Source organism: Astatotilapia calliptera, chromosome 20 (assembly GCF_900246225.1).
Source record: "Astatotilapia calliptera chromosome 20, fAstCal1.2, whole genome shotgun sequence".
Lineage (NCBI taxonomy): Eukaryota > Metazoa > Chordata > Actinopteri > Cichliformes > Cichlidae > Astatotilapia > Astatotilapia calliptera.
Genome location: NC_039321.1, coordinates 21,133,608 through 21,157,403, shown reverse-complemented (window position 1 = coordinate 21,157,403; position 23,796 = coordinate 21,133,608). Strand labels below are relative to the sequence as shown.

General features: G+C 40.4%; 1 protein-coding gene across 5 annotated transcripts; it reads right to left on the bottom strand.

Annotated features, from left to right (window-relative positions):
- Positions 1-124: 124 nt before the first annotated feature.
- Positions 125-23,224, bottom strand: ttll10 (tubulin tyrosine ligase-like family, member 10). 5 transcript variants are annotated; one of them, XM_026154620.1, is made up of 12 exons: positions 22,900-23,224; positions 7,678-8,008; positions 7,335-7,458; positions 7,022-7,140; positions 6,761-6,881; positions 4,383-4,468; positions 3,088-3,274; positions 2,526-2,697; positions 1,684-1,911; positions 1,159-1,275; positions 990-1,083; positions 125-757 (listed from the first exon to the last, which is right to left on the bottom strand). In XM_026154620.1, the coding sequence occupies exons 1-12, from the start codon at positions 22,921-22,923 to the stop codon at positions 342-344; spliced, it is 2,019 nt and encodes a 672-aa protein (XP_026010405.1). In that variant the 5' UTR covers positions 22,924-23,224; the 3' UTR covers positions 125-341. The 5 variants fall into 5 exon arrangements, with proteins under 5 accessions (XP_026010405.1, XP_026010406.1, XP_026010408.1 ...); XM_026154621.1 differs by having other exon boundaries at positions 1,684-1,824; XM_026154623.1 differs by lacking the exon at positions 22,900-23,224 and adding an exon at positions 12,669-12,771.
- Positions 23,225-23,796: the final 572 nt, after the last annotated feature.

Genomic DNA, 23,796 nt, shown 5'->3' with positions numbered 1-23,796 from the left:
ACCCTTTGATTTGAGAATGAATGTTGTATGCATGCACTAACAAAGAAAAATGACTTTGACATGGGTTCTCTTCGCCACACCTTCCTTACCAAACAGGACCAAAAAAAGAAGCCAGAAGATATTGTTGATGATGAATACATTCTTTATTGACGCATTTTCCAGAGTATTTCTCTTAAAATCTTTAAAAAGCACCAAAGGCTTTTTATACCGCAGCTGTCTGCATACTGTCACAGTTCCTCTTTTCTTTTCTACACTAAACTCTTCGTATCCTAAATTGTTCCACATGTTCAATACTGTAAGGTACGGTGTTCCAGGAGAGCCACAGACAGGTAGAGCTTCACTCACTCAGAGCTAGTGATGACGGGGATGTGATGGTCATTTCCAGCCTTTAAATGATGATTCAAAGTACTTTTGCTTAGCTTGAGTTTAGCTGTATAATGTGAATTCCCTGACTCACGATGATTTTGTGAAGTGCTGGTGGGACGGTGGCCACTCATCGACCTGCTCCTTCGTTTTGGAAGTGCTGAATCATTTGCAGAATTATCAGGGGGTGCCGAGGGAACACTTTTTTCCTCTGTTCCACACATAAACCTTCTGGGTTCAGTTTTCTGAGCATCTTTGGTGTTTTTCTGCAATTCCATGCTAGACTTCTCTGTAGTGGAAAAAGCACTATAGAGAAGCACAAACTCCCTCTGACTGACCAAAGGAAATATTTTCTGCCTGCCACGAATCTTCCTGAAGATCTCCAGAGTCAAATCTAGAGAAGGGCATAAAACAACAGACAGACTTATAGATAGAAAAAACACTTTTGGTTGTTACAACACATCAGCCTGTTTAGCAAACATGTGCAATAAAGGGAACTGTGACTATGCCAGTTAAACACTAAACAAAATGTGAGAACATCTTTGGTGGAGTGGTATTAATACAAACATATGCTGAATTTGCATTTGGGGCTTGCGAAACGTGCTGTTTGTTTTTCCAGAACTCACCTAGTGTCTCCACAACCACGCTGGGTATCACCTCCTTTAGCACCTCACAGTTCGTATGGAGAGCTGGATTGCAGTTCATCTCCAGCAGCCACACCTATCAGGAATGCACACACTCAATGCACATGCTAAACACTGTTTGCATTCACATTACCAGAAATGTCCTACCCACTTTGAAGTCTTCATCGACCAAGAAGTCACAGCCGATCAAGTCAAAGAACCCCAGGCGGCAGTCTAACTTTGACTTGACTGCTAAGAAGCACTGGCTCATGATCTGCTGCATGCGCTTCTGAATATCAGGGAGAAAGAAAGTTGTTCATTAGGCATCAGAATGATTTTATGACTTTTGTATTACCGGCTGGTTTGTTTCACTTCAACTAATTAAAGTTCCTCACTACTGCATATAGCTCAAGCTTCATTTAAGTCAAAGAAGTGTGTGTGTGTGTGTGTGTGTGTGTGTGTGTGTGTGTGTGTGTGTGTGTGTGTGTGTGTGTGTGTGTGTGTGAGACACAACGCCAAAAATGAACCGACCAATCTGCAGGGCACTGTAAAAAAAAACAACCCATCACATGTAACATCTCATTTTAGTGATGGGATGATGCATCCAAAACTTAACCACAATCTCAATTAGCTGCATGTGCCAGTAACCATCATTATAATTGTAATTGGTCCCTGAGAGCTACAACACTGCACTCACTGCAAAGGCGCCCAGCACCCAGTCCCTGGGCAGATCCTTTGCAGCCTGAAACCTGTCGTTGACGTAGGCGTTGAAGCTCTCCATGGACCACACAGTGTCTTCCTTCAGTTGGCTGTAAAGAGGGTTCTTCTTCTGCATGTACTGGAAACGAACAGCAGGGGGACCAGAGACACACGAAGATGTGAGCAGAGGCAGGTAGCAAGTTTGTGCCAAAACAAAAAGCTTGATCTGGAAATAATGAAGACATGTAGCATAAAAAAAGACAGACATGAGTGTCCCTCTAGCAATAATTTTCCAGCTGAAACATGTTTAGCATCTTTAATATCTGATGTGCACATAAAATTCACCACCGAAAGTAAAACCTAAACTAATGTGTGATTCAAGCTAAAATACAAAATAAACCAAGGTTAAAATCCTTTGCTAGTTTAATGGTTCAATTACAGTGATTTGTGTGTTTTGCTAAATGTAGACAATAAAGTGAATGTGAATCTGATCTGGTCTGTCTGTGGAAATGCTTGTAAATAACATTTCAAAGACATACCGCTCTAGTTAAAACAGTGATGATGTAAAGTGTCATTTTGGTTTCTATTCCTAAATACACATTTCTGCTATAGCCAGGACTCATTTCTTAGCGTATACGGAAGATGGCACATTGTTTCAGGACACGTTTAGCCTTGTTACAAGGTCCACTGGAAGGACCTGCTTTCTAACTGCTTCCCCCATTCACCACATTTTTTAACAGCTGTCTGATTTCCAAGCAGATGATTGTAAAACCGTTTAGACTTTGATCTTCCAGTTAACCCTTCATATTCTCGCAGAGTCTATCTAGATTAGGGGTCTACCTGGTTGGTCAGGTGGGCAGAAAGGTTCTTGGAGGTGGGGTCATAGAGGTCACAAGTCAGTCGCACGTAACCATGACGGAAAAAGACCACATAAGGTGCAGTGCATGCGATGAGAAGGTAGGAACGCACGTCAAACTTTTTCCCTTTCAGCAGCAGCGGGTTCTGGATGTAACTGAGGACAAATCGTAGGTCTGCATTCAATCGCACAAACACCTTCAAAGGCTGCGTTTGACAGCAAGAAGCTGAAGCTGACAGTAAGAAATGAATGACAGATGGTTGACTAAACAACCTGTAGTACAACAGAATTGTTTTTATGGTTCCTTATCATTGGCTGCTGTTACTTCTGTTCATGTTATTTTAGAACAGCACTGCAAAATGACAACTGAATCAGAGACCCAAAACTAAAGGTTTTTTGAAGCCTGTTGATGCTTTTAAAACCATGTGCCAATACTAAAAACCAGGAATAGCAGGCACTCAAGCTACAAAAATAGAATAATATGCCTGCTTCTCTGGGAACTGCAAGTGTGGGTGATATTAATCTTAACATCCTGTGTTCACCAACTGTTGAACGATGTAAGCCTGAGGCTGGCGGTAATGCATTTTCCTGTTGAACCGGCGGTCCTCCATGTGCTTCAGCTTCAGTCTGAAGGCAGCTATGTCCTCCTTGCTCTTCAAAAGGAAGATCCCTCTTCCCTGGTTCATACCCGTAGGCTTACAGATCCACATGCGGCTCTCCCTGTTGCTCACACCTGGCGACAGTGACAAAATTAAATTAACGGGGTGTCACAGGAACTGAGCTTTCCACCTGACAGTTTCCTTTTCTGTATTGTTTTTAACTTTTCAAGGCTTAATCCTGTATTGAGGCATTTGTCATTTTCACCAGTAAAATCTGATTCCGTGAAATCGTGCTTTAGTTGCGCTCAAGCACAGTTGTGGGAAAACTGGATTGCACCCAAGTGTGTTGTATTTACTTTTCACCTCTTTAGCAAATATTTAAATCTGAAATGTGAGTCGGAGTATTTCCTTTTTTTTCTATATGTTGTAGTGGAATATGATCTCTAGGCCACTACATGTCATATCATTATGAAAATAAAGACGTAAAAAAGCTCAGAACATATTGTGAACTGCAGTCAATAAAAATTATGATGCAAAATTTCAATTTCTAGTTTTTTTAAAAACAGTCAATATGCTGTTTTAAAAGTGATGCCAGCATCGACTGTCTTTAAACGCACGTCTATTAGAGTTGGTTCTGTCCTTTTTCCTTCTTTTCCACAAATTCATCCATCACCAACAGATCTAAAGCAGCTGTCTGTATTCTTGTCCTGTTTACTTAGTGATAAACGTGTTTGTCAAAACCCGTGCACAACTACTGTCATTATGCTGGGTGCCTGTAATTACTACAGTGGGTGTTAAAAATCTATTTCATCCTCAATGCTTACCATGAAAAATGTCAACTTTAATATTAAATGTATTTTCTTTGGCATTCACATCCTGCTGCACCTCTCTCCTTGTGTTTGTGTCTCAGCCCTGCCCTCTGCTGACTCATCTCTATGGCAACAGCATGTTCCCCTGGTGATTTTATCAGGGCCTTATGGGAGGTGAAGTGCATTATTTTCCAGCGTCCACAGCCTCTTGATTAAACACTCACCAAGGCGACTGTTGTCTTAACGCTACGCAGGACAAACGATTTTCTTTCTTTTCAATGTTGGATGCGTGACCCAACATGCATTTCAAGTTTAATTGATCTCATTTTAAACCTGCAAACTAAAGGATGTTCCAGTTCAACCAGTACTGTTATTGTTGCATCAAAATGCTAATGTGTAAAAGGTTGTTGTAGTTAGGTAAGATGTCAGTTACCCTCCTGTTGGGCAAAGAAAGCCTCTCTCTCTTCCCTCACATCCATGCGCAAAGTAGTGGGTATGAACTCTTCCATTTTCAGCCTCCTGTAAATTACAACAGAACAAAACGAACAAGGAAGCCCACATGGATGTCGGTGCCATGGATTGCGGGAAAACTGGCTTTGAGGCAAAAAAGAAAGTCAGGCCACAAACATACAAAATCTTTGGTGTACCACAACAACATTCATATGTTCTGTTCATCCATCGTTTGCGGCATATGTTCAGATTTATTCCAAACCCCAGTCATACCATAATTTCAAAGCATTAAGTCAAGCTTTACATATATGCAAATTGATTTTTCTGAAGAACTGAAGGAAGTTTGTAATAAAAAAATAAAAAAATCTAAAAACATACACAAAGTCTAAAATATGGCATATTTCCTGCTATATACTGGTATAATAGTCCATTATTGCATATCTTCACTAGCACTGAAACATTTTCCAGCATTAGTATAAAATTCCACTTATATACTTTTAATTCTGTTTGTAGAAACTGAAGTACTCTAATCTTAATATTTGTAACTATAAATTCACATAATCACATTAAAAGCTGAACAGCTGGTTAAAATAACTCAGTGTTCATAGTTTTTATCTCTAAAGTGTGATATCTCTAAAATGAGGAACATCATATCTCAGAGCGATGCTGGAAACTAATTCATGCATTTATTACTTTTTAGGATAGACTATTATTATAATCAAGCTGTTCTAAAAACTTCCTGACAAGCTTACAGTTGATCCAAAATGCTGCAGTAAGAGCGCACACAGTGACTAGAAAGAGAGGGCATATTTCTCCCATATTGGCTTTTCGTCATTGGCTCCCTGTTAAATCCAGAATCAAATTTAAAGTCCTTCTTCTCACATACAAGGTATTCATTAATCAGGCCTCTCTTAAAGACCTCATAGTACCGTATCAGTCCAATAGAGCACTGCGTGCTACGACTGCAGGCTTACTTGTGGTCCCTCGGATATTTAAATGTAGAATGGGAGATAGAGTTTTCAGCTTTCAGGCACCTTCTGTGGAACCAGCTCCCAGTTTGGATTTGGGAGACAAACCCTTTCTCTAATTTTAGGATTATGCTTAAAACTTTCCTTTTTTGATAAACTTTACAGTGAGAACTGGATCAGGTGAGCCTGAATCCTCCCTTGGTTATGCTCCAATAGGCCTATGCTGCTGAGGCTTCCCATGATCGACTGAGTGTTTCTTCTTCACTCACTATGTGTTTATACTCCTTTGTATTTAATCTTTAGTTATTATTAACTCTTCCACAGTGTGTCTTTTGTCCTGTCTTCCTCCCCTCACACCCAACCAGTCGCAGCAGATAGCCGCCCCTCCCTGAGCCTGGTTCAGCCGGAGCTTTCTTCACGCCAAAGAGAGTTTCCCCTACTATCGTTGAAGCGCTTGCTCATATGGGGTCATATGATTGTTGGGGTTTTCTCTGTATTATTATAGGGTCTTTACCTTACAATATAAAGTGTTTTGAGGTGACTGTTGCTGTAATTTGTTGCAATATAAATAAAATTGAATTGAATTGAACTTACAGAACTAAGCTTGATACAGAGGCCTCTGCGATGCACACTGATAGCTCTACAGATGCAGTAAAATAAAAAAATAAAAAATGTATTGCATGTTTAAGAAACTGTTAGCTTTGTCCTTCTTTAGCTCTTTAGTTTTGGGGGGCAATGGTTGGGAGACTTTTTTCCTTTTCATACATGTTTTCCTTCCTACCAAAGATAAAGTATCCATCTGTACATGACGTCATTTACCATAAAAATTAGGTTAGTATCAGAGTTTACATCTAATACTTCCTGCTCTGACACAGATGTTTGCACAATAACTTTGCGTCGCATTCAGCATATCCCAATTATGAAAGTGAAGTACATTTTTAATGTTTGTGACTATAAGTGAAGCTTTTTTTAACTGCATGTTTCTATGAGCATATGGTTCTGTTTTTAAAACTATTGTATTTCCTTGCCGAGTATGACGTAAAAAAAAAATCAGGTTGTAAAATCAAACTAATTTACTATTAATAATTAACCACAGATCCAGCATATAACTGCGACACAAAGCTTCTGTGATTCAATGGAGAGGCTAGATATCTGATGAGGTTACTTGGCGTGTTTATTAAATAGTTTCACAGGCTGATATGGTTTTAAATCATTATTTACAGAGTGGGGCTTCTATTCAGCCACAGTAATCGTACCGGATAGAAGCTGGGAGATTTGACACAGCTGCAAAATTTGGTAACAGAGATACACCTGTCTGCTTTTAAGAGAAACAACCATTTTGGATACGAGAGAGAGACAAAGACAAAGAAAGGAAAATAAATGTCCAGCTCACCTAAGTGCTTGACCATGGCTGACTCTGCTGCTCACTCGCTCGTACTGTTGAAGACTGCTGAGGAGACCGATCTTCGTGGTGAGCACCTTGTTATTGGGAATCTGGTACATCAACTGCCTGCCTGGGAACAAAAAATGAGGATTTTGAAATATTAGTTAGTTAGCATGTCAACTTTTAGTTCTGTCTCTTAAGCTAAGCAACAGAAATTGCATATTTTCGTCGTAAACCAGCTCCAGGTGATATCCTCTGCATTCCCACTACCTTCTCTGAAGTTGGAGTACTGGGCTGGTGATTTGGTCTCGCACCACTTGAGATTGAAATCCTCCCTGTCCTTGTTGTAAATCCTCTTCCATCCTCTGCTCTCACAGTAATTGCTCACTCTGAAGGAAAAGTCCCAGAGGAAATCACTTAGACTTTAATCACACCACAAACAAGAAGTAAGGGGTCACATTAGAAAAGCTTTAGACTGACAAAAGGCCCCAAATAAAATACATACCATGCTATTTTTTATTCAAGCATCACACCATACATTTCTCCACAACAGTTACTTTGAAATTAAATAATTCATACTAACATTTTAGCTCCGTTGGTTCCTCCAAAAAAGTAAAAAGGCCCAGGCCCCCTCGGCTCCTCTATCTGCCTGCCTGACAAATCCTTTAACTTGGACCTCTGGACGGGTTGTGCCATTATACATGGACCTGATACACAAACACAACACATTACCGATTCATTTCTTTACAACAGAAAGGCAGAAGAAATTAATTCTATTCTATTCCGGGGAATATTTAAGTTGTTTGACTTATAGTGTTTTTATTTTATTAGATTAAGATGTGCAGACTTGCATTTTTGTGTGCTAAAATAAAAATCACCCTATGGACAGAATTTAAAATAAGGCGCCCTCTTTACTCCACACACACCTCCACTTTGGCTCTCCTGGTTGACAGACGATTGGGAAAATGTCTGTCTCTCTTTCCAAGTCTGTGTCTGTGGCAGCAGTGTCTGTTCTCTTCCTGGTCCCTCCTTCCTCAGACTTCCTGCAGGCCTGCTGCTTCCACAGGGAACTTCTGTTTCCTCCTTTTCTTGGCCTCGCTTCTTCTCCAGTCTGGTCTCTGCTGCATCCTGACCATAACTGCAGGGATCCACGGAGCACCTTGATGACATCTCTTTGCTCTGGCGAAGGTCGCTGGGGTAATTTATTATTGATCCATAATTAGAAAGTGGGATGAGCTCTTTTGATTCACAGTGATCCTGTTGGCATAAAGAGCGGAACAAGAGGAAAAGTACTACTGTAGAGTACGCTTCATTCATAGTATTTTCCCTGTTTCGTATGTGCATATTTTTTACTATTATATTATTTGAGCATCACACTGTTCATACTTCAAACAGGTTCATAATGGCAGAGAATAACTCTTATTAATAAATACTCTTCCTGAAGTGCATTTTAATTACGCATCCGCCCAAACTGCCAATTTAACTTCAATTTGTCAATGTTGCTCTTTTAAAGTGATCTCCCTCCAAAAGCTTACAATATGATGACATGTGAAGTTTAATGTGCCTAATTATGTTATGCTGAAATTGCAGCACCATGTCACTGGTCTTCTAGAAAATGGTGAATAAAGAAAAAAAATGAAGTAAGCGTACCTAGGTGGCCTGCTTCCTGTACCAACAGCATGTAATCAGGCTGGTATGCTGATCTAGTATGCAAATAGTAGCAGTGGAAATGTGATAAATAGTTGTATGGCTTTACCGTTTGCTGTGGTTTAATAAGAAATTAGCTCTGTTAGTCCTTTTACTGTTGTTTTGTGTGAGTATCATAAATGTAGATAGGTATTTATGTTGGAAAGCAGGAGCAGAACTACTACAGCTATTCAAAAGTAAAACGGTTTACCTGCAACTACAGCTTCACACACACAGACATCAGGGCTCCCTGAAAAACTTGTCAGCTTACTCTTCTTCTGCCAAGTGCACTCAACCTTATAGTCCAACTGCAGGGCCAAGACAAACAGTTAAACCCACAGACTGAAGGACAGACTCGACAGGGGCGCAATCACATGGTCTGTCGGCAGTTTAGTCTAAAGTTAGCCACAGTATCGCACAATGAAAGCAAGAAAACCAACTAGTAATGTAAACAATCACCAGTTACTCGGGTAATGGGACCCTTAGCAACAGTTGCTACTTGTAGATTGAATCTTACAACACAAACTAACAAGTCAAGATTGTGTATCCCACACCAACCGGACCTCTAAGTTTAGCTTCATTCATTATTTATTGTCCGTAAGCCTCTATTGTGTGGACCCTATGGTAACATGAGAGCACTGTGTCAATCAAAATGGATTTGCCAGTTTTCCAGGGTGGCCTGGTAGGTAAAATAGTGTTCTCAACTGGCTCAGTGTCATTAACATCTAAAAGAAATCATTTCAGGGGACTTGTTTGCTTTAGATACACCGGTCTCCATCTTTTACATTGCGTTGGTAGGACAGGAGGTAGAGCAGGTCATCTGCTAATCTGAAGGCTGGTGGCTTGAGCTCTGGCTACTCCAGTCTGGCCAAAGTGTAACTTGGGTCAAATTTGCGTGTGTGAATAGTAGATAGCAACCGTTAAGATGTAGAAGAATAAAGTGCTTATATCAATGGGTGAATAAGTACTAAGTAAGTGCTATACAAGACATCGTCCTACCTGTGGCCTACCCTATGTCTTTAGGTCCAGTTTACACAATTTAAGTTAGAAATCTAAGTAATAAAAATAAACCCAAGTGTCCCATTAAACTATGACATAATTTAATGTGAACATTAATTTATTGTAAAACTACTTCATCCAAGGCGAATCGTTCTTGATACTTCCAGACATCATCATTAATCATAAAGTCTAGCGCCAAATCCAGCAGCAGGTATGCAGTTGAGCAACATAGCATTAGTCTGCTCGCATGGCAAATCCACTAATCACCTTCTGTCTCAGTGATTTGACTCTGGGGGAAACACCCAGGCCCAGCTATGGCTGGCAATTATGCATAATCTTCTCTCTTCCTCCAAACAACCTGATAATTGACAGGGGTGGGTACCTTTTAGACCCAGCACACATGCAACCATATAATTACACATACAGAGGGGCAACCACGAGCAACATAAGCACACTGTGAGCAGCCATATGGACCAAAGTATTGTGCCTTTTAGAGCATACATCAAGTTTGGTTTGACTTACCATCTGTAACCTGATAAAAGGACAACCAAACTGTGAGTCAGCGTGATTTTGGCTCTATTGATCTGGTTTGTTTTTTTGCATCACAATTATCCTCTGTGATAAATCAAATGTAAAAGAAGGAAGTTGCCAGTCTGATCAGTTGAGTTATTTATACACATATGGCTGTAAAAGTGTAAATGCCCAAGTGCAAAATACTAGCTATAAGAGGGAGCTGCTTGGCAATAAAACTAGTCCAGCCACAACACCCCAGTTGTTACAAGGAGGCCTCCCATATTCTTGTTTAACAGAGCTTTGTGTGGAGCCAGTGTGAGCCACACCTTGATAAAGAGCCGCCATCTGATAGACACACTGTGCAAAGTGCTGCGTAGGTGGACAAAGAGAACAGGCTTGTTTTACAACCTCATGGTTCACCATCTGCTAAGAGACTGTGTACATTTGTGTGTCTGTGTGTGTGTCTGTGTGTGTGCTCATATATGAATTTTAGTGAATAAACTTGTGTATTTAATGTCACCATCCCTTTTTTTTAATCCTGTCTTTCATTATTTATACCTGAATTCATATCTTTCCTTTGACCTCCATTTGTTAGTAAAGGGTGTGGGAAATATGACACTTTTTACTTTTCCTTTCTTTTTCTTTCCATTAAGGTAGTTTAACTTTCTGTGGGTGGTGCTCCACTGATACTCATACTCCTGGGCCTTATTGTAAGAAAAAAAAAAACACATCAGATAGAATATGCCAGAAAGACAGTGAGTTAGTGAATTTAAAATACAGGAATATATCGTTAGGTGTGTGTGACTCTTAGTGACTGTCCTATCTTGGGGCAGTGACAACTTAAGTTTTGTGTTTCTTTGAAGGCTCACCTATTCCCATGTCATCTCAACTGACTCAAACCAGGAAGTGCGCCGCAATTACAGGGATGCACCCTGCAGCAATGGTGTCCCCACACAACCCATTATTTAGAGGGATTCTCCTTGTCAAGGTGTTATAGCGGAAGAAATGGAGTTGAGTTACGATGCAAAGAAAAGCTTGTCTGAATAGGGTCTCTCGCGCTCGCTGCTGCTATTCATGGTTTCCTTACAGGATTACAGCAGCAGAGCACAGGGGGCTGTAGTATCGAGGGGCGACACTGCGTTCCCAGGGTCGATATCTACTTGTTCCCTCTGGTGACAAGTACAACACGGAAACAGAAAGACATCGAATTTCACAGAGAATAACAATGATATGGGAAAATGTGCAAGTGGAAATGTACATTTTGTCCTTTGTTCTGAAACAGCCGTCTAACAAGCATGAACACGTGTTGCCTATATTGCTTTTACTTGTTAGTAAGTAAGAGTGCTATAAGTGTAAGAGTCACAATACAATTTTGTACAAACTTGATGATTCAGTCCTACCTCTTACATAAGAAGATCAAAATGTAGGATGATAAGAATATGTGTATTTGACTGGTTGTTGTTCCCTTTACTATGGTGAGTGATGTCATGTGCAGCGGAGTGAGGTGGAGAGCTGCATTAGGCATGAGAGCATACAGTTTTTTTTATTTATAATAATAATAATGTATACTTTATTGATCCCTGTGGGGAAATTCCTCTCTGCATTTAACCCATTCACTCAGTGAAGCAGTGCAACAATGTAACAATGTAATTTTGATCATTTCAAAGTAAAAGTTTTAAAACTTAATTAGCTCTCCTGTCATATGCATCAGACCTAAGTTACTGTGCATGCAGTTCCAGAGTGCCTTGTTTAGAGATTTAGAAGGAATCTCCAAAGAATTCCAAGTTCGGAAACATAAGGTATAAAAAATTGTTAATTGTGTTGGTTACACCCTTTAAAGCTATGAGAAGACACAGGAGGACACCGCTTGATTTTTAAATGGAAAATGACTCATAAATAAAAACAAAAATCTTTGACAAGAACATGACAGTACTTGTTATGTTATCCTTTTATATTTCACTTTGTTGCTACTAGCAAAAACTAAAGAACAGCAACTTCTAGTTTAAGCAGCTAGATTCATTCATTTGGTATATTTGAATCTAAATTCTGCCACGTTGTGAAAACGAAAATCTAGCTGAGAGGCTACCAACTAATGTTACTTGGTTTATGACATTTAAAAGATTTGATTATTAAAACCCAACATTAAGAAATTAAATCTTCTAGCTATAACTGAACAAGCTAACATTAGCGTCATGAACTATTTATTATTAAGTAAACCTTAACAATTATTTTTGCAATGTTTTGGGGGTTAAAGCATATCTGTGCGAGTCAGACTTTATCAACAGTCTGAGAAAAAAGTGACAAACAAACAAACAGCTGCTGCTATAGGCTAACATACAGATAGTTTCACTGTGAGTGTTTTATTTTTTTAATGTGCAAATTATGGAAGCTTGGGTACAATTTTTGGTTGCTGCTTTAAAGTTTTGTTCGGTATCTCAAAATTTCAACTTGGAAGTAAATTCAAAAATATCCACCTCCAAATCTTTAGAAAATACAGTGTTCTCTCGCTATAACGCGGTTCACCTTTCGTGGCCTCACAGTTTCACAGATTTTTTTTTTAAATTTTGCATGCTTTTTCTAAAAAAAAATTAAAAAATTATTACAGCTGTGTTCTGCATGCTGATCAGTTGTAGACCATCTCTATGTATACGGTAGTGGTGTTGTGGCAAAAATAAGCTTCCACACCTGAAACTGCCAAAATTTCCACCTACAAACTTACCGCTTCTCGTTACGGTCCGACTTTCCTTTCTTCTGAGCTGTTGCTGTAATTACTTTCTTGCCCACAGGAGGCGCAAGTTTAATGTTTACTGCAGCACTAACAGTTGTACATATTAGCTGTCAGGCTTTCAGATGACTTCAGGGGCCCGGGGGCCCGTTCTTCGTACCTCGCTAAGTAAGTTAGCCGGATTTGACTGTTGACGATTTCGCGTGATCCTGGATCGTTCGGTTCTTCGAAGCCCATCCGGGACTTGCTGTCATAGCAACAGAGCCGTAAGCGTAAACCTGCTCCCGAGCAGGTTTACTTTATGTAAACAGGATTAGATCGCGGCCACTCAGGTATTTCCGCTTCATGTATACGAAAGCAACAGCGATATTTTACCACTGTTGTACCATACATAAATAACATCAATGTAACTAAAGATAATGCAGCACTTGATCCATTTATTGATGTCACACAGATACATACAGGTCATTTCCTAAAAAAGGGAAATGTACTATTAACATTCTATTACATGTATGTGATTATTACAGATGTAATTCAGATTTCAGAGTAGTAATTGCAATTTACTTCGTGTAATCAAGATGAGAGACCACGGCTATAAAAGCGAAGGTGGATTTGGGAAGTCTGTCGCAGCCATATCCTGTCCGTATACGCGACCAACCCATTGCGGAAGGTGCAAGATTGATAAGGAGAGTTTTCAGAATTCAGCGTATATTGCGGGATAGACAGGATCCTTTAGCTCAGCGCGACAGTGTGCTCATAGAGAGATATCGATTTTCCCGTGAGGGTATTATTTACTTAACCAACTTGTTGACGAGGGGGTGCAGGACCACCACCTGTCTTTTTTTGCGCTGCCCCTTTTCTTGGTTGCTGTTATAAACAAACAAACAGATTATTTCAGGGTCTCTGTCCAAGAGACGAAAAGCAATATAAGTGATAAATATTACCATTCTGTAGAATATTCTTATATTTCACTTTTACTTGTTCCCATGTTCTAGTGGGTCCTGTTGTGGCTCTAATGTGAAAGGGGATATAATATAACATAATGTAATATAATATAATGTAATATAATATTGGATAATATAGTGTGATATGATAAATCTACCCTACCACCTACTGGTGTTGGCCAGAGGGGCCGATGGCGCGATATGGCAGCCTGGCTTCTGTCAGTCTGCCCCAGGGCAGCTGTGACAGCTACCAGTGTGTGAATGTGAGAGTGACTGAATAGTGGCATTGTAAAACGCTTTGGGTGCCTTGAAGAGCGCTATATAGATCCACTCCATTATTATTGTTATTATTAAATTACTTACGAGTTTAATTTGTCAGCAACTTTCTGCCAGCCTAAAATCCCTAAACCTAAACTCCTAAAATCCCTCACTCAAGAGTTCTTGCTCTGCTGCCGAAGAATACCGAGCGCGCTCCTTCGACATTTTCGCCGACCAATCAAAGGGTTGCCGATCAATGTTTCTACTATCGATGCGTAGCCCCTGTTGGGCCACCCAGTGATCTCACATTACTTCATCCAGCTATACTAATCGTCGACAACAGGTGTGTTCGGGGAACCGGAATAGCGAGCTCAGAGTTAGCGCGATGATTTGATCTTGGATGTGTCATTTGATCTTGGATGTAGTAAGCGACGTACGAAGAACGGGCCCCAGAAGCTTAACGTTAACTGACACCAGGCGCTTTTCTTTGTCCAGCAGACAACCTGTAACTACCAGAGCTTCTGATAGCTTCTGTACAACTTGACTATGTTATGGCGTGCTCCTGTAGTATTTATTATGTTCCTCCATGTTAAACTAAGTTAGCTAAAAGTTGTTAGCTAGCTAAGTAAAATATGTGTGTTCACAGCAGTGTATTTTGTGAATTTGCCCTGCAGCAGTATCCAAATTATGTAAGTTTGATTTGTTCTTAATAACAAAGAATATTTTATGGTCGAGCAGACCAATACTAATGTTTGCATGCTAAATAGCTACTTAACTTTTGAATAAGAGGAGGTAGAAAATTATTTTTCATCAGCTTTCGAAGTAAAATGACAATGTGCTCAATAATAATAATTAAAAAAAATTAAGGTATATCATACATCATTTAATCACACACTCAACATTTTGTGTTTCTCAATGATAGGAAAAACAAAAAAGCAGTATCAGAGATGTCCTGTCAGAGATATCCTGAGTAAGTAACGAAGTTAAAGCTATTTTGTGTTAGTTATTTACCTTCTATGGACCTGCAAACTCCATGCAGGTATGTACGGTGTGTGATAAGTCTGTCACATCTTATATGTCTTTATCTGCGTTCTTCAAACACTGACCTGACAGTAAATGACTGATTACATTGCTGCTAAATTATGAATCGAATCTTTGTAAAAGCTACGATTATCCTGTCTTTAATGCGTTTTAGAATTAACCAAACAAAGATTGTATAGTTTATGAAATAGATAGATGAAAAGATACTCCTCAGTGTTTCTAATGAAGGCATTTGCTCACAAATTGCAGCTTGTTGCTGATAAAAACAAAAACAGTGAAAGCGAGTATTTCTCACATGGATTAAATAAGATATTTCCTATAATCTAGCAATGCTTCTACCAAAACCTGTAATCAGCTCCACACCTTGATACACTCGAGTGTGCCAGCTTTTTACTCTTACTGTGCGTCAGCACGTGCAGGTATGTCACAGCCGTTTAGCTGCCGTTGTGCTCCTGTTCCACTCCAGTGGATAACCCAGCTAAGTGAGTCTAGACTTCTCATCCACAGCCAACACTAATACAGGAATCTGGTTTGACTGCAGTAAGCATGCACAGACCAGCGCAGGAATTCTTTACAGGCCCTCCGCCAGTTAGTAATGTGATTCAGCGGTGAGACGTCACAAAGGGAGGAGCTGACTACAGCAGTAATTGTACTTAAAGTCTTAAATTAATTATTTCTGACACATTTTAACTCCGTGTCTTTAAGTTCAGTCTAAACCACCAATAAGCTAAGAGCTAAAACACTTGCAGCTTGTGGAGGGACAAAATGATATGTAGGTGGAGCATACATACGCTGTCATAATGGTTTAAAAAGATAGTCATTTCAAAATTGTGCTTCCTTTCATATTAGTTTACCAGCTCACATAGAAATGTCACACTCTTGATTTGTTTGTGTCCCCATCATTTAAAAAAAGCATATTGGTAATGTTTAGGAGCATTAATGCAACAATATTTTACAGCAATTTCTACTTTACCATTCATAGGATTTACACAGTTTAATTCTTCATATACCTTCACTGCAACACCACAAATAATACTTAGACCATATTACTTTGATGCCCTGTAAGTATGCACCGCCACAAAAGGGCTTTTTCACAACAAACATTTTGAAAAGAACTAATAAATAACACCTTTGCATATGACATTTGAAAATTGCAGTGTCAAAAATACTGAATTGATTGGTAATTGTATTTACTTCTGTGATCTTTCCAGCCCTGAAATAAATAGAGTATTATTTATTTATTGAACTGAAGGCCATATATTAAAAAAAAACCTCACTGTAATGTGTCATTTACAGTAGGAAACACAGGATACTATTTTAAAGGTGCGTGCACACAATGACTCAGCATAATTTTTCTTTGTTGTTCCCCCTAAGTTGTTAAACAGATACCATTGTGTGTTTGATCAGAGTGAAAGGAGAACCTGCTGATCATGTTGGCTGAGCTTTAAGATTTGATGCTGTATTTAACCTGTTAAATACTAAACCTTTCAAAAACCTTTCCTCACAAAAAATCCTTCATAATGAAAAACAAGCAGTGTAGCAATTTAAAATAAAGCTTTGACTAATGAATGATTAAACAGGCGCTGAAAAAGAAAACATTGCTGCTAAAATAAACTAAATGCTAAAATTAACAGGTTATTGGTTACTGAATAAACACATTCCCCTTACATTTAGCTTTTCTTAATTTTACCTTTAGTGTTTGTCAAACACATAAACACACACTGACGCATAAAAAGGAACTGACCAACTCATTCCACAGAGGCCCGAGGTACGTCATATTAAATGTTTTTTTGTGTTTGCGTTCTCACTGATAAAAACCATAAGTTATGATTTTAATCACTGCCTATACTGACTGAATGTTAAGTCGGCCGGTACCCTGGCAGTTTTACCAAGCTAGTCTCTGTGCTGCTATAGAGCGGGACACAATGAAGGCTTAGCTGATAGTGGGGGGGAGACCTCATGGGTAAATTGAGGCATTTAAAAAGAAGCTCTGTTCAGCGGTAACCTGATCCACACCTGACTGGGGCTCGGCATTCCGGTGTGGCCGGGGGAACAGTTCACAATTACCAGAGAAACTGCAGCAAAGAGCCAGGGCCCTGGAAATCTGCGGTAAATGGTTAAAAATTATTCTGAAAGTCACTTTTCACGAGAGAAAAAAAACAAGCAAACAAAAGGAACATTTTCATTATTATCCATCTTTATTTAAATGATTTTTTTCTTTACAACATACCACATTAGATACAGTTTCTATGTACAGAGTGTGTGTGAGAGTTTTGAAAACTGTGTGCATTGTTCTTCTGTAGCTGGAGAAAATCCAAGTTCCCAAAAGGAATTTAGTTATTGCGGTAAGAGTAAGAACGCCGATCTTTCAACAGAAACGTTACACAATTTCTAATCCTTTTTTTCTTTTTTACATCATATTCACATTAACATTCCTGTCAGAAACAGGATTACAGCACAAAGACCCCTAAAAGTCCAACCTTATCTTGAACTGCTGCTCAATTGAGAAACTTTGACTCAAGGCACATGGAAGAAACCACCAAAAAATCAAACCATCTTCCAGCGCATGGATCATAGTTCCATAGTCATCACTCAGCCCCATCTGCCACTACTGTTAATATGCTGATGTGCTTCCCTGGATTGCCCTTTGTCAATACGCTGAGAGTCAGATGCACGAGAGTGTGAGAATAGGAAGTAAGAGAGCAGAAGGTAATGCCATTTAATGGACGGCATTACCAGACAGTATTAGACACCAATAATTACATCTAACCATGTCTGGTAAGACGCCTATCAACAGGCTGGAAGGATGACTTCTGAGCTTTCACCTGTGCAAAGAGGAAGATGAAAGCTGGAGGGAAGAGAACAGTGTTGCAGAAACAGGCTGAAATGAGCAGTTCCTCTTTTGCTGCGATCATAGATTCTGTTAACACTACATTGTACCTTAAGTCATTTTTTCCATTTTACTTTGCCAAGCATGCAGAAAGAGTCAAAGCCACAGGTAAACAGACCAAGGGGAGAAAAAAAGCAAACTACGCTTGGCTAGCTTGACTTTTTGTTTTCCGGTTTGGCTACATTTTTGCATTAATGCAAATTAAATGATGAAATCCAGAGAAAAGGGGGATAACTGGAGGGACAAAATACAATTCCATGTTTCTGTGGCTTAGATAATGGAGCTAGATGAGCAAATAAAGGTGTGGCTCAATATTTGTGGGGTAATTCTCCCTCCTTCTGCAAACACTAGGTTTCTGCTTGCTTCATGTCTATTATTTGCTTTTGTTTCTGACGTCTGTTTGAAGACTTTACCCATGACATTCACGTCTATCCCGATGATGGAAAGTGTTCATTGTGTAAAACGGTGTATTTAATCTCCTCTGTTCTAAGTCAACAGCACAGAAATTAATTGGAAGTTAAACTTCCAATGTATTATAGGAAGTCAGTTTTATATCTGCTTAAAATTCCTGGTAGACAAGCCTTGGAAAGCTGGGAAAAGGCTATAGTCTATAAATGACTCTATAGCTGTGTTGGGTTTTTTTATGCAGCAAGGCACTCTCAGGTGAGCTCGTGTGTCAGTTCCAGGATGTGCCACGCAGGTAGGGCTAGGTGGACCAATCGCTGCCATACAGCACAAAGACCAACACTGTTCAGGGGAGGGAACAAGGAAATGAGGCCCTGAAGGACCGGTGGAACCATCAACTGACTGCTATTCTTTAACTTGGGGTGGGGTTGCCATTAACGTTTTTTTTTTAAAAGGGAGGTTGGGAGATAAGTTAAAGAGCTGACTTTCAGGACTTACTGTATTAGAGATCTACTTGCTCTCACAAGAATATATTAGGGAAAACCCTAAGAACTATACTAGTTCGCTGGAATCAGACAGAATTCAGTACAGCCTGAGGCAACGCAAGTCTACTGTAAACAAAAGACTGTAAACTTTACCTGGAATCGACATGCGAGTAAAATGTGAGCACACCGAGCAGCGACCACATCAAAATGCCTCGAAGAGTTCAGCTGCCCTTCACAATATTTGTCATTTACATACCGGAGACCACGCAGTCACCCAGAAAACATCGTTACCAGACAGTGTTAGAACAACAGTAGTACAGTCCAGCACTGTCAGGTAAGATGGATCCTGAGAGCCATTTCTGTCACTGCTCAAGCATTTGAGCTGATCCACAGGGCCCAGAATGGGAGCAAGTTGCCACCAAACAATGATAGAGCGGTTGATATGATTGTAGTCGGCAGGTGGCTATCATCATCATTACCAGGCAGTATTAGAGAAAGTGATGATATCCAATGCTGCCTCGTAAGATGGAGATAATCACCCAAAACACGTCTGACACCGCCTAAAGTTCGTGAGGTCATCATTCATTCATTAACCTTCAATAAATGGAAATCTTAAAAAGTTTTCTCTAAAAAAAAAAAAAAGAAGAAGAAAAGAGCAAAAAAAACCAGGGAAATTCAACTTTATCACATTAAATGTTAAGAATTTAGCTCAAAGACACGTAAAAATATGCAACTTTTCAGCTCCACTAAACTTCTGAACTTAACCACCACAGAGCCCACCAAACAGCCATACATTGCTGAAAATAGTACAGGAAATGGTAGCAGGGGGAAGTCCATATCTACAGACGACCTCTCTGCTGTGTTACTGCTGAGCCCTTGTTGTGGTTGGGGTATTTAGCTTAAACTTGCTGTCACAGAAGACTGGGCCACAGTGGTTGTTAATGATTGCCAAAACCTGTTCTGACTAGTCTAAATCTATGGCACGGCAAGGTTGGGAAGGCTGCTTTTCACACAATACATGGCAGTTACTAATTTCAAACACTACAAGTTGCGCACATCCCTCAGCCTCAAAGGCATGTTAGCCCTCGGGAAGCTCTCTCTCACCAACGTCACACTGTATCCTTGCTGTTTGTTTTAGGTTGTAACATACTATTCTCGTTCGATTAAAGCAGCGTGGTAAGAGAGCTGTTTCAACAGATGTTTAATGAATTTAAAGAAAGGAAAACCTCTTTTTTTCTCTTTTCCACTGGCGGACCTTTCGGGCCGTTGTCTTTGTGTTTGCCGAGTGATGAAAGGTTGATGGAATGCTGCTCAGCCCGACCTGACCAGTGCTGTGTATGCAGAAGGTCACTGAAACAGCCCTCCTTTACTGAATAACGTGGATCATTCACAGGTATAAAGCGTGAAATCTTCACACCCTATACTGAAATTTGAGTGTACATCATTATTCTCTAATAATACGTGCTTGCGAGTACACTTTTACCTACAAAAAAATAATTAATTAAAGACTAAACCTTCGATTTTAAATCTTTGTCCTTTTAAAAGCAACTAATTTTGAGGCATTTTTGGCAAGAGCAGCTTCACAGTCATCCTTAAAGCAACGCTAAAGTAGAGTACAGAGGGGGGAGGGAGAAGAAAAGAGTATAAGGGAGTGAAAAGTTCGGGGGAAGGAAGCTGAGAATGCACCTGTAACCTTACCGTCATGAAAAGTACCCCAAGGAAAGAATGCAACAAAACCAAAGTAAAGTGAGCACGTTTAGAGGGATGGAGCTGAAGAAGAAAGAAAAAAGATCTTGAGTTTCCAGCCCGCTGCCTGAGAACACTCCGTCTTCCTCCCGGTCAGGCAGGCCCCATGAAATGAGAAAGCCAAGCAGACCTGCTCTCCCAGACTATTTAGTTAATCATCAGCATTATAAACCAGTGCTGCAGGCCCTCTGAGAAAGACAAGAGCATGAGAGAAAAAGAAAGAGGTGAAACAAAGATTAGCCTAGAAATTTGAAGCTGGTAGAAACAAGCTGTGAAAATAACAGTACCTTATTAAAGCAGAGCATGTCGTGTGTCAGTATTCAAATATCTAACCAGCTCCTACGTCCTCTCTGTTTGCCCCGCGTTTGTCCATATACTTCCTCTTCTGCTCCAGCTTATGTCAACGTATCGCAAAGCTTTTCTCCCATTGTGCTCTGCGCCGTGGGAGTTAGCTGTGCTCGCAGCTAACCACGCTTTTTGCCTGTTGGAAGTGAGGCGTGCTCAGGTAACTCTGCCCTCTCTGCTGGAATGCGACTCTGCTGTGAAGTGAACAACCTGATAGGTAAACTGGCCTGGGCCTTAATCAATAGTTGCTGTCTTTGTGAGAAAACAATGGCAGGGAAACCCAAAACCTTATTTAACTCCAGACCTTATCTCAGTGCCACCTAATTGGCCCTTCAGACTACTGAGGAGCTGCGTGGTGACATTTAGGCTACGATACTGCTTATCATCCGTGTGCCACTCAAGTTGCTTGCTAATGATTTTAAATGTGCACACTGTGATGGACTAGGTATACTTTTGTCTTTTTTAAAACTGTCGCTCCTTTGGCCAGCCCAGTCTCGCCCTCGTCACTTCACCTCCCCCATTTTGACTAAAATATTCAAAAAAAATTTGACTACCAAAAAACGAGATTTAAGCTTTTCCTACCAGACTTTTTAAGCTCCTCCCCCTGGAATACAGCTTTATTAGCTAAGTTATGAATATGAAAAAAGTTAAATAATTGCTTTTTAACATGGTGCCAGGTCCCTGGTGGGAGATAGCATTACTCCTGATTAAGTGTTTAATCCCAAAACAAACAAAAATCCAAGTAGAAAATTTGTGTTTAATCCCAAAAGTGGAATTTTTTTGTTTTGTATTGATGATGTAATTTTTCCTTGGTTTAAAAAAAAGAAAAAAAGTACTAGCCTAGCCTAGCACCGAGTTTCCTTAAATAGTCCTGACCCTTAATGCAGTGTCATTCACCCTGCAATCGTATTGCAGCTTGAATTTAACCTCTCACCCCATGAGGCGATAAGACTTACACTTCCCTTTCAGGTCAGACCTGTGCCTCAAACATGAGCAAACAATGTAAAATAAGTATCTGCCACTTTTTTCTGGCTTGCTGGTGATTAAATGTCACCCCACTGAAATTCTATTCAGTACTTCCCGCCCTGTTGCAATACACCAGCAGGGCAACTGGCACTCATGTGACTCGCAGCTATTCTACTGTATGAAAGAAATGAACAAATGTTTCACTTTCCACCAATCACAACCTTCCACCTCGCTCTGCAGTTGTCGCTGTACAGTAAGCAGTCGACATTTTCCCTCCATTTTCCCTTCTCCGTTTCGGACTTCCACAGTCCGCCGCTGCTTGAAAGCATGTTAATAGCAGCCTAGGAAACTAAATGTATACCTTCTATCTTGTGAAAATGCTCTGCTCTGATAATTCCAACTCCTGTCTTAACTTGTACTAAACCTCAAAGGTACGGAAAACGGATGAGCAGACATTTTACGTCTGTCTGACTCACTTCCACATCTGAAACGGGCAGTGTTGAGTCAAAGTTGAAAAGCCAAAAGAGAAAACCCGTAGGTTAAACGCGAGGGGAAAAGGCTGGATAATGTCATCAACGGATTTACAGTTCAACAGGTTGAAGGAAAAAAAGTTACTAATTAAGTTGATATGAATTTTCGCTTAAATTAACAGAAATGTTTGTTAAATAATCGGCTACTACTGTCATGCTATGGATTTGTGAAGATGTTTCATACCGTAGTGTCGTGGTTGTCTCCTCGTTAAGCATGTTTAAGTCTGTAAAAGAAGGAATCAGCGTCTAGCTTCATATCCTTTGACAAGTCTGGCAGTTTGCCTTTACCTGCCCCAACTGGTCTATCCAGTTTAGGAATGAGCGTTAGCCTCTATTGTTTCCTCTTCTTTCTCTCTGCTTAAATGGAGCTGAAATTTGATACACATTATTTTCGCTCCCCATTGAAACTACCTGGACCCTCCTATATCAGCACGCAACTGCCGAGGGCTTCACGCGATGACCTAATTTGTTTGTCGTACATTTCCTGCTCTTAGCCATCTACCGATTGTCCTTAAAGTTCTAACTCTGCCACCGCTGAGCAACAGGTAATGACAACAGCACAAACTTTAAAGATGGAGAATGAAGACAAAGAGGGGATCGCATTTGTGAATTTACCCAGTCGTTCCCAGGTGTGGTCATCGATCCAGAAACCCCAGACAAGAGGCATCATTGTATGCGGGCTCCTGACGCCCTGTTGGCTAGTCTTTCGCGGTCCTGCTCACGCTGAAGGACAGTCGACCTCTGGACGGTGATTAGAAAGTTAAGGGGGAAAAAAAGCTGTCCTCGTCACATAGATGCAGGCGTAGAGTCATAAGACAAGCCAAACCCCGGAACACAGCCAACCATTTCGAAGCGCGTCAGTCATCATCCTGCTGCCAGAGCAAAACTTGTTTTTTTCCGTGAGCCCTCATCGGCGGTGTGAAGCGTTTAAGCTCCTCAAGAAGACAGAGGCTGAATTTGTAAAGGGCTTGGTTTACATGTAGCATGACCTCCCCTCCTCCTCTTTCCCCCCACAGGTGTAATTTTCAGGTTGCAGCCAATCTCCTTGGGCTCTGCCGCTTGCAGGTGCGTCCCCCGCGCTGCCTTTAGCCAATGGTCTTAAAGACGAATACCCCACCCATCCCACCTCACCGGTTTGCTCACCTCCACCCTCCCCATCGGCCCCCAGGTACCTTGTTGTGTGTGTGTGTGTATGTTTTTATGATGTCAGCTCAAGCCTCTGTGGAAACGACCTCCTATGTTCTTATTACAACTTATTACTTCCCAACTGCCAAACACACCCATCCTGCTCAGGGAAAATAAATCATCAAGCCAGAAAAACTATTGGGGGTCAAGTATTCGAAAACATGTATCTTTAAGGTATTATGTCAAGCGCAAACTTTTACCTGCTTCCTAGAGGCATAAGCCCACCATAACCTGAAATGCCTGCCCTTTGCTCTCATAACTTCCCCCGGGCTCTCTTTGTATCCACACACCTTTTTTGCCCCAACAATAACCCGTCTGAGTTTCACC

Excerpts from the sequence above, each read along its gene's own strand:
- ttll10 (XM_026154620.1), bottom strand. The coding sequence starts at position 22,923 with ATGACCACACCTGGGAACGACTGG. Across the intron at positions 8,009-22,899 it reads CCACACCTGGGAACGACTGG|GATCACTGTGAATCAAAAGA; the intron begins GTAAATTCACAA and ends TTATGCCAACAG. Across the intron at positions 7,141-7,334 it reads GGAACCAACGGAGCTAAAAT|AGTGAGCAATTACTGTGAGA; the intron begins GTTAGTATGAAT and ends CTTTTCCTTCAG.